The following is an 11,211-nucleotide window of genomic DNA, read 5'->3' as shown; positions in this document are numbered from 1 at the left end:
GTTTGGGTTGTCTTTCCTTTCCTTTCCCTTTCCTTTCCTTTCCTTTCCTTTCCTTTCCTTTCCTTTCCTTTCCTTTCCTTTCCTTTCCTTTCCTTTCCTTTCCTTTCCTTTCCTTTCCTTTCCTTTCCTTCCCTTCCCTTCCCTTCCCTTCCCTTCCCTTCCCTTCCCTTCCCTTCCCTTCCCTTCCCATCGGTATGCAAGCCAGTGTCACGTGACGACCCCCCCCCCCCAAGCCCTCTGTCTCTCTGCAATGTACCGCAACTTCACCTCACCCCACTCAGATCCTTCACCGTCCGGGAGCCGGGGGAAGTGGCAGAGGAGAGGGGCTCGCGCTGAAAAACCATCCCTCGTTTCACAATATTTAAAGCCAAAGTGTTTGCAGCATTAAAAGTATATAAATACATATAGTAGAGATATTTCCTGAACAATGTTCCCTTAAGATAAGGATTGCATTTTATACACATATGTATCATAGCTTGCTAAATTTGATGAAACAATGATGTGAAAGCCAATATGTATATGCATATACACATACATCCACATTCATACTCAATAGAGCTCCAGTTCTCACAGAGTCGAAAATAATTTCTTTCAGCAGAATAATTCTTTGAATGCATCTCAGAGATTGCAAGAATAAGTATCTGTGTAATAATACACCTTGTTTTTTTTTCCTAATGTGTGCATATACACGTAAATTCATATATATGTGTGTATATATATATATATATATGCAATTTTAAGCATCTTCAACGTAAGGCAGAGCTTTTACTAAGACACTCTGCCTCGTACTAACAATTTTTAAGCAGACTTGATAAGAGTTCTGCCCCAAAACAGACATCACAAGAGTGGCTGTGGTCTTTAATGAAATACCCTAATCCTTTACGTTTGAAAATACTGCTGTTAAAGGCCATATGATTGGCGGGGGGGGTGAAGGGGTGAGAAGGAGCATGTGAAAAATGGTGGACTGCTGTAAAAAGCAGCACTCTGATTTCCCTGGAACTTTACAGTCTCTAGCATATTAATTTTAGTTAATAAAAGAGAAAAAAAAACTATCAAGTATGTATGAATTTAGCCTAATTTTTTATTTCTGTGTGTTCATAATAAACATTTTTGTAAGTGACAAACACGGGCATATGACCACAGTATCACAATCAAGAAATTTTAAGACGACATTAACAATCACTCAAATTTATGCGGCATTTGCGCAACACAGGTTACATATTTGCAAGATTTACCTATAAGTACAATAGGTATTAACATTTCACTACATTTAGAAAAAAAAATAAAGGTGACCTGTTAGTGACCACATACATCAAAATATACACAACACAAACTGAAGGCAATCATTAATTTTGTCCCCTTCTGATTCATTTGAACGGGCAGTGCTGCAAACTGAAATAATGTTGCTGCTTTTTTAAAATTACTCCATACACTGAGTGCATTTTCTAAAACCCAATCTTTGGTCTAAAAGTAAACAAACAAACAAACAAACCCAAAACAAAACCAAAAAGGAACCGCAAAAAAAGCAGTTAAGAAAAGGATAAAATAATAAATGGCCAAAATGTAGTTCTTGGGCATCTTTCAGTATTAATTCTGCTTAAATACAAATTACATTTTAAGTTCTCGGTATTTTTCATAAATTTAGTGGTGGGGTTTTTTTCCCTTTTCTTTCAAGGTCTGCACCCACCGACATATCCATGATAACTTATAATACTGCAAACATGGAGAATCTGGCGGTTTTTAGTGATAGACTTATTGTATTTGAATAAAAAATGCAAAAGCAGTCACTATTTAGATACACATTCTACGATAATTTTGTCTTCCAAACTTCATAGTTTACAAGGAAATCTCCCCACATTGCACCTTGCTGACCCTCCTCACCTTGGCGGAATAATAAACAACCCTAAAGACTTAACAAACGTACAGAAAATGGGGGACTTAATAAAAAATACCTGGACTTTCTTGTTTTGATTTTTTTTTCCTTTTAATTATCATTTACAATGCAAATGTGTGTAAAATGTTCACTTACAGTCTGATCCCATGGATGTTAATGTATTAAAGGGTTTGAAGAAGACCCCTGATTTTGATGTGTGAAATAATCAGAAAGTCCTCCGGAAAGTCCCGTTGTAAAACTTGGCAAAGAAGGTCTTAAGGACTCACAGGGGAGAGTGGAGGGCGCCTGTGGAGACGTGGAGGAGGAGGCTGCCCTGGCCGTCATTGAAGTGCTGCTTTGAGAAGTCATTGAAGGGTGAGGAACATGGGGAAAAAAGTAACTCGTCTGCCCTGCTAGGAGGTTTACAGAACAGGGGTTTAGGGAATAGGTGCCAGAGCAGGGAACTGACAAGCCACACGGCACTGAGGCGGCCAGAGCTGCTGCTGTGAGGTGATGAGTGGCATAAGGTATCTCTCCATTGACTAGTCTATCAACACTTAACCCATTAGACGTGGAAAAGGAGTGGTTGTTTCCCAAGGAGTTTTGAGTCAACACTGAGCTGTAGGGCATGGGGTGGCTGGGGTAGGCGGACGTGGTCCCATTGTAACTCAAAGTGCTGCTGGCCCGCGGGTGGTGCAGGGAAAGGAAGGGGGACATAGGCCAGTACAAGGATCCTGCCCTATCCATGAATGTCAGTCCGGTGGAGGTGAGCCGGGCACCCCGCTTGAAGGCCAGCTTGGCCCGGGAGGTGGTGGAGCGCCGGCGGAGCTTGCCAGTGGTGCCCCCGATGAAGACATCGTCACTAGAGGGGTCCAGCATCCAGTAGTTCCCTTTGCCCGGGTCGTCGTAGTGGCGAGGCACTTTGACGAAGCACTTATTGAGGGAAAGGTTGTGGCGGATGGAGTTCTGCCAGCCCTGCTTGTTCTCCCGGTAGTAGGGGAAGTTCTTCATGATGAACTCGTAGATGCCGTTGAGCGTTAGACGCTTCTCGGGGCTCTGCCGGATGGCCATCATGATGAGCGCGTTGTAGCTGAACGGCGGCTTCTCGTATTTGCCGTTCTTCTTCTCCCCTTCCTTCCCGCTCTCCCCGTCCTTGGCCCCCTCCGCCGCTCCCTTCTTCTCTTCTGCTGCCTTCTCCTTCTCCTCCAGCTCCGCTGCTGCTGTTGCCGCCGCGCCCGCATCGCCTTTGCCCGCCAGCATGTCCGCCTTGGCCACCTCCAGGGCGCCGGAGGCGGCGGCGGCGGGGGGCGGCAGGAGGAGCTGGCCCTTCTCCTCGTCCTCCTCCTCGGCCGCGGCGGCTCGCTGGGGCTGCTGCTGCGGCGGGTGGTGGTGGTGGTGATGGTGATGGTGGTGGTGGTGGGGGTGGTGGCTGTTGTGGTGGCTGTGGCTGCTGTGGTTGTTGTCGCTCTGGACGGCTTCGGGCACCAGGCTATTTATGCTAAAGGAGGATTTCGGCAGCATTTTCACTTCCTTCCTATCTCCCATGTCCAACATCACACACTAGTCTGAGGGGGAAAGTTGCAGCGGCCGAGTGAGCAGCGCGCGGGGCGGCGGCGGAGGTGGCCGAGGCGGCGGCGGCGGTGGCCGAGGCGGTGGCGGCACCACCGGCGGCAGCGGTGATGGTGACGGCAGCGGCAGCGCAGTTGGACCGCAGTCTCAAGCGCTGGAAAGTCATGTAGCAAGGACAGGAACCGCCGGGGAGGGAAAAAAAATAATAGTAATAATAATCACCAATCAGAGAAAATCAAACCTAGTCAGAGCGAAGGAAAAAAAAAAAAAGGAAAAAAAAGGGGGGGAAAAAACCCTCTGAAAACCCAACAACAACAACAAAAAAAACCGACACAAACACACATCAAAAAAAAAAAAAAGCTACTTCATGGTGCCTGGTTCCCCCGGCAAGGCAGAGCAGGGGGGAGGAAGGAGCAGCCGCAGCCGTAGGTCGGCGAGGAGCGAGCGGAGACGGGCTATACAGACCGCCCTGGCCGCAATTAGTTTCAGAGCTGCAGACACGCACCGGGGCTGTAAAAAATTTTTTGGTTTAACCTTTCCCACCGGCCGCCCAATCAGGGCCGGCGGCGTGCCGGCGCGTCTGCCCGCCCGCCGCCCAATGGCGGCCCGCCGCCCCGCCCCTGCCGCGCGCTTGCCCGCCGCCGGCCCGCCCCCCGCCGCTGCCGCCGCGGCTCCCGCGGCGCAGGGATACTATAGCGGGGCGTATCACCACGGTGCTTTGCGCCCCCCCCCTTCCGCCTGCACCACCCCCTCCCGCCTCCGTCGCACCAAGCACAAATGCCCTCACACCAAACAAACAGCGTCCGTCCCACGGCTGCGGGCCAGACCGATTTTCGTACTTCGTAGTTTCTCCGGTGGACTAAAGTTTCCCCCTCCTTTCGCGGTGAAGGAGGCGGGGTGGGAGGTCGGGTGGGTGAAGACGCTTCAGCGCAGCGGTAGCGGAGGTACTACTTTGCGGATCCTGCCGAAGTCACTCGGCGAGTTCATTTTTCCTAGGCCCTGGTATTGCTTATTACTATTTATTATTTTACAGAAGAGGGGAACAACAACAAAAAACTCAAAACAAACGAAAAACCCAACATAAAGAAATTATCTGGAAGGGACGCAGATGGCTGAGTGGGCCTCCGGCCGCCACAGGCCCGTAGTCCGGCAGCGCCCGGAGTCGGGCGGGCGGCTGGCCGGGGAAGACGGTCTCCTTCGACCCGCTAGGTCCGTGTCTGCCACGCTCTGGAATGTGAGTTGGGAAGGCACGGAAACAAGCAAACGCTCTTGTCTTTCCTCCTCTCTTCTCTTTCTATCTGTCTCTTCGGCGGCCGGGCGCAGCGCCAGGCCGGCGGCTGAGCCGGGCTTCGCGCTTTCCTGCCCGCTGCTCCCTCCCCGGCCCAGCGCCGCTCCTGCGGCACCGCCGGAACAACGCTGCGGCCGTCGGGGTGTTTCCATGCCGGGGCGGGGTTCAGCCAAAAAGGCTCAAGTCGCGTGTTAGGTGTAAAAAAAACCCCACAAACAAACTAAAACCCACACACACACATCAAAAACCGAGAAAAACAAAAAACCACGAAATATAGATTACGATTTCTTGCCGACCTCGGCCCGGCCCGGGAAGGCCGGCTACGGGCTTTCGGTTCTGCAGGGTTTAGTCTTGCTGAAGGAGAGGGTGGGAGGTAGCAGCTGAGGTGCTCCCAGAGCAGATGAAACGATCTGGTACTGCCGCTTTCTGCCTCGAGTCCTTTATATCCGTGGTACAGACTCAGGCTTACGGCCACCATTTCCCAGGACCAAGTAATTGTGTGTTAATCGTCTACATCATATCGTTTCTTACCGTCAGCGTGGGGAAAAAAAGAAGTGAGACTTGAAACAAAGCGAAAATAAATCGCGCAGCTTTCTTACTCGGGAAGTAGAAGTGCAAATGTAACGGATAGAGAGCCTGCTGATCCCATTCAAACCGCAGCTGTAGGTAAAGGCAACGTATGACGTCGCGTTAAGATACCTAAAGTTTACGTTCGTGCTGTAGGGAAAGATGTTCCGGAGAAATCAAACCTGTAGCTCACCGCCGGCTAAAATAATTCATCCCGAGGAATGCCCCAGACGAGGTTGTGTGTAGATATGCGTTTTATATATGTATTTTTGTGTGTGTGTGTGTGTGTGAGAGAGGGAAGAAGAGTGTGTGAGAAAGAGTAAATAACGACAACAATTACAATGGGCCGGTAACAAACAATTGCAATTGGGGATCGCATGAACTCTGTGCATTGGATTAACCTCGAATGACCTTACCGCAATTGTATTTATTTATCCAATTTCATAACAGGTTGCTACTGACAAAAGGGAAAAAAAGGAAAGAAAAGAAATGAAAGTCATTGCTCAACTATGCTTTTTTTTTTTAAGAAATGCAGTTTAAAAACAAGTGTCAATTTGTGATTATTTCTTTGCTCAACAATAAAGTCAATGTATGGGAATTCTTGAGGAAGCGTGCAATGTGGAAGATATGACTTGACTATACCATGGCTAGGGGTAAGAGGAACGGTAAGATTCCTGCATATTATTATTATTATGAAGATCATTAACTAATATGTGTCATTATCGTGCACTAGGATCCCATTAGGGTGGCTGGGCCCTGTGCATTTTCCTACTCGGTCTAGCATGTAATGATTCCGTGTAACCGGATTCTTGAGAAAGGACAGGTTACGTAAACATTTACTAATGTGGAGTAACTATACTATTTGTACTCTGATATGCAGGAAGGAAAGTGTTGATTAACACAGAAGGAAAAAAAAGCGAAATTAGCTGATTGCATGCTCATAAGTGCAAGCTGTCATTGAACTGCTTTTAAAATAGACACAGCTGGGTGTTTGTGTTGAAAAATTTCTTGTGTTTTTGCTAATACTGAAATAAGCATGATTTTGTATACCAAACATTTTCAGATCATTAAAATTTGTAATCTGTGCTGGTTTTAAACACAAAGAAAAGAAACAGATTCATTTCAATGTAAAATTTGCTGATATTAACTCAATCAGGTCTGTACAAATGGTGTATTGTGCCTTATCAAATTTCTTTGATCCATGTAATACACAAAGTGCCAAACGTGTGTATTGTTTGTTAACATTGAACGTTTTATTCAAATCCCGGCTCTGCAGCAAACTGGAGGAGTTCTCATTTAATGTAACACTGACATTGCCTGCTGAAATTTTAATGCGTTGAGGTGTTTCTTAGGTCAAAGCTGAGTTTACTTTGCGTTGAGATCAGGGATGAAAATGTAGCAGGGAAGAAAATAAACATTTTTGCATATCTGAGCCAAGGGCTAGTGCTGAAAGAAGCAGGCTTTCAAAACGTGTGATGATCTAGGTTTAATATGTCATTTGTCACAATTGTAGAATAAAGCTCTGTGCACAAACTTAGGTTTTACTTTTTTTTTTTTTTTAATGCCGTGGATATACAGTTCTACCAAAAAAGGAAATGTTGTGTCCAACATGCAGTACACATCTTTCTAAGCCCATGAAGATGGATTCACTGTTTACAGGACAGAAAAGGGTACAAAAGAGAAACCACATCAATGGTTATTTCTGCTGGACTTTAGAGTCACTCTGGCTTCTTTCTTCCTCAGAAAATTCTCTGTATAGGAAACTGGAGATATTTACTTTGGAAATGCGGGAGCCTTCTTCATTTAGCCCTGCCCTTGCGATGACTTCTGTCCTCTTCCGTGGTAGCTCTGTGCACTGTAGCCCTGTGTGAGTAGCTGGTTTGACCCCTCAGCTGTGGCAAAACTCGAGTTAGAAGGTCCCTCCTGGTCAGCAGGGTTAGAAGGTTAGAAGCTGTGGCAAAACTCGAGTAAGAAAGTCCGTCCTGGCAGCATTTTCTAACAGCAAAGTTTTTGTGGGGTGTTTAAATAGCTTATGTGTGGAGCATAAGTGCACAGCCCCATCCCTGCCAAAGATGGGTGGGTATGCAGAGAGGACCTGGCTCTCTGCAGATTGTGGGTGCTCCCTCACCTACCTGCTCGCCTGCAGTGCGCATCCACTGCACTGAGTGTCACGGATGGGCTGAGGGTGTCCAGCTCCAGGGTCAGGATGGCAGTGAGTGGCTGAGCTGAAATGTCCTGGCTGAAGTGCCACTCAACAGCAATCTCTGTGCAGTTCCTTGGTGGAACTTGCAGGGATAGTGTTTCAACAGCATGCTTTTCTCCTTTTTTTTTTTTTTTTTTCAATTAAAGGCCAAAGGAAAACCAAACCCTCTGTGCTGTAAGCTCAATGGACACTAGTGTACCCCCCTCCACCCTGCCACTCCAGACTCAATCTCTCTTCACACGGGTATAGCAGCTCTGTGCTCTCCAGCTTCTTTCAAGGGGTTAAGCTGCTAAAATGTACTGACAGCTTAAGAAATGAATGAGGTTTTTTTTCAGCCATGAAGAAAGGGTATTTAATAACCACGCTTCAATGGCATTATGCTTCCATGAAATGAGTCAGGACACTTTGGTTTAACAATCAGTAATATCACATTCAGTACAGTAAATGTCTGGATGTAGACACATATAATTCTGTTCCTCCTCGGCTCTAAGCTTGCCTTATTTATTCCAGGTTACTTGGACAATTAAGGTAAGGGCTGCTCAGCAGACACCAATACCCTGCTGCTGAGGCATTGCAAATGGGGACAGAGCAGTGTGTTAACAAAGAGAAAGAGGTAGTCAAACATTTTGAAGAGGGGTGAATGGGACTGAAGGTGGATGCATGAATGGAGGCCAAGAGGGAGAGGAAGAGGTATTCAACGGTCCACCCTTCTATCTGCATTTATGGACTTTAGGTGTCCATCTCTATCCAACCTCCAGTTAATCACCAACAGCTGATTGTGGTGCTAACATTTAGTGATTGGAACTTAGTCTATTTAGCATGCTGAATCCTTCTTCCATGAGTTTTAGTTACAGGTTATATGATTAGGATTGCGAGAACAGTAGTGAACTAAACTTCCCAGTAAGAGGTCTTCACACCAGGGAAGTGTTACTTTGCTGCAGCAGCCCTGCCTCGTCAGTCATTAGGAAGCTGCAGGTTGTCAGAGGCTTCTCTTGTGCGCACACACGCGCAGACACACACACGCACACACACAAAACCACAGCACTAAAACTAAATTAAGAAGCCGATGATTAAGACAAGCGTCTACGAGGCCTGTCATTTCAGCATCCTTCCATCATAACATTATGGCACCAAGAAATTTGCTTGAAAACCCTGGAAAAATGTCTACGGGAGAGCCTTGTGTTTGAGATAGCAGAAATTAACATCAAATATAGACTGGGAACTGCCTCAGATGCAAGACAGTATTCTGCAGAGGAAAGGAGCACTGCAGAGACCTTTGGGCTATCCATGCGCTCCTGAAACTCAGGTAAGTATCTCTCCCTTCTACCACAGCAGGTACACAGGCATTAGGAGACTGGAACTGAACTGGGCGGGATATCCACAGCTATATTCCCTTCGGAGACTTTGGGAAACTCCCCCTAAAGATAGATCTGTAATGAAAAGTCCCTGCTGGATGACTAATGGTTATTGGCACTCGGTGCCCCTTTAAGGAGAGCAGCACATATTGTGCCGAAGACCTTGCAAGCACCCTTTGAATACAAACATTTAAAGTCCCCTTCCCATGCATTACCACCCCTGTTGTAATTGTGTTGCATCTTCTCACCCCCAGCTCCTTTAAGCTCTCTAGTTGTCCCTCCCCCCACCCCCATTCGGAACTAGTTGCTCAGTTGCTTAAATGTTTCAAGAAGAGATACATTTCTTCATCCGGTGATCTTTTGAGAGGCTACACCGTGCCATAAAGTGCAGCTGCCGGGACACTATCCCTTCGCGAAGCCTATGCAGCTAGAGGAGAGATAGCATTGAAACACGGACATGAACTAACTAGGTGGAATGAGTTCCCCGCTTGTCGAACTTTCTGAAGTTTCTTAGAGGGACAGAGGCTGGATGGAGAGGGTGAAAGCGGGAAACAACGGCTGCGGGGGCCAGAAAGCTTTGCTGATGTCGTGAATGTAAGACAAGGTAGAATAGCGACAGAAAGGTATCCTAGTAAGCATTGGCATATACATTTCCCGCGGTGGCTAGGCTAGGTAGAGAGGTCCGAATTTAATCGCCTTAACTAAAGGCTGAACATTTTATTTATTTATTTCCGCGGCTGTAGAATACCATACAGAAAAAGCCTGTCCGGGGAGTACAGAGCCTCCATTAGATTTGGTGTGTTCAACTGCCACTGCCAGCATTTTTCAGAACAGAATATTTTTACACTCACTGACAACTTTGACGATAAAATGTGCAGTTTTTTAGATCTTAAATGTCACTGTTATTTTATATACCAGCGTGCATGAGAGAGCCATCACATCTACCAAGGTAATATGTGTCCGTGTGTAGCAAAAGTTCTCCCTAATGCAGAATTCAAAGCGAAAATTAAAATATCCCTTAAGAATTATCTGCAGAGTTATGTAAATGACGCTAATAAAATGCAGGGGGCAAAGGGTCAAGTTAAAAACCTTTAACTGTTCTCGAGATTTAAACACTTAATTTTATTTCCTTCTGTGTTTAATGTTAACAACATTCTCGGCCAACCCAGTGCTTTTGCTGGAGTTATCAAATTGAATTAAAGAATTGGGAAATAAAACAGGGGGAAAGAAAAAGACCCGGAGGAAAGCAAAGCAAAACCATCAACAAAACCCCCAAATATAAACGAAACCACAAATAGTGCTTGAAGCGACTTCTACCAACTTTTAGCTGCTCATTTACTCCTAAGAAACTGTTGCTGGAATATTTTCATGGTGGTGTTCTAATGCTCCTGAGCTTCTTATAAACGTACTCTTTGACAAATGACACATATTTTACAGTTTTTCGGTAACTCCCCGCCCTTCGCCCCCTCCCCCAACACCAGGACAGACACAGTCCCGGTCCCGGTGCTGTTTCACCTCAGCGCTCCGCAAAAGGCAGCCGGGCGCGGAGGGCCAGGTCCAGGGCCGCCCGCCCGTCCTACCTGCCTGCCTGGCACCGCTCCGCCCCGCAGCAGTCCTGACCTCGTACCGCGCCTCCACCGCACCCCTCTGCTCCGCGGAATCTCAGGCTCGGACAGTTTAGATGCAGATCCAGTTTTTAAGGCCTATAAAAACCCAACATTCTCCCCTATGTGCTCCCTCCCTCTCCCCCTTCCTCCGCATACCTCCCGCGCCCCCCCCCCCACCTCCTCAACGCCCCCTTGTAACCATAGCAAAATGCCCGATATAGCACAAAAGCCATATAAACAACTATACACCCCTCTAGGAGAAGGCGTTCCGCCAGCCACGGAGCAAAGCCGATTTTAGCTTTCTCCGTGCCTGGAGCTCAGGCGGGTGGCATGGGTGCCGATGCTCGTCCCGCCCGCCGCAGAGTAGAGGCAGATTCCCCACTTTGCCTATGACGGGATAACGGGACTTGCTCTGGCCTCAAATAGGCTGCTCGGGAAGCAGACCTTGCTCGCTCCTTGGTCTCCTCGCATGAATAGGGCTCTCAGAAGTTGCCTCTTTATGTAGGTTATTCTGAACATTTTTTATATCAGGCAAGGTGTTCCTCGTGTTTTCTTTCTTTCTTTAGCAGAGGGAGGGGGAAAGCGATGGTAAGAGGTTTGCTGTATGATTATAACCGCTAACACTTACAAATAAGTTTATTGGGGAAGGGCTGATATCATACCCTTGATATCAGTGGGTGTGTTCATGTATTATTTTAATATGATATGTCTTTATGTCTTTTATATAGAGCTTGTTTTCCTCCTCCCTC

The 11,211-nt window shown here is 46.9% G+C and overlaps 1 protein-coding gene across 1 annotated transcript; it reads right to left on the bottom strand.

The window, feature by feature from the left end:
- Positions 1 to 2,047: 2,047 nt before the first annotated feature.
- Positions 2,048 to 3,427, bottom strand: FOXG1 (forkhead box G1). Its single transcript, XM_010199651.2, has one exon. The coding sequence runs from the start codon at positions 3,425 to 3,427 to the stop codon at positions 2,048 to 2,050; it is 1,380 nt and encodes a 459-aa protein (XP_010197953.2).
- Between the last annotated feature and the right edge of the window lie 7,784 nt (positions 3,428 to 11,211).

Source organism: Colius striatus, chromosome 6 (assembly GCF_028858725.1).
Source record: "Colius striatus isolate bColStr4 chromosome 6, bColStr4.1.hap1, whole genome shotgun sequence".
Classification (NCBI taxonomy): domain Eukaryota; kingdom Metazoa; phylum Chordata; class Aves; order Coliiformes; family Coliidae; genus Colius; species Colius striatus.
This window is presented reverse-complemented; position numbering and strand designations above follow the sequence as displayed.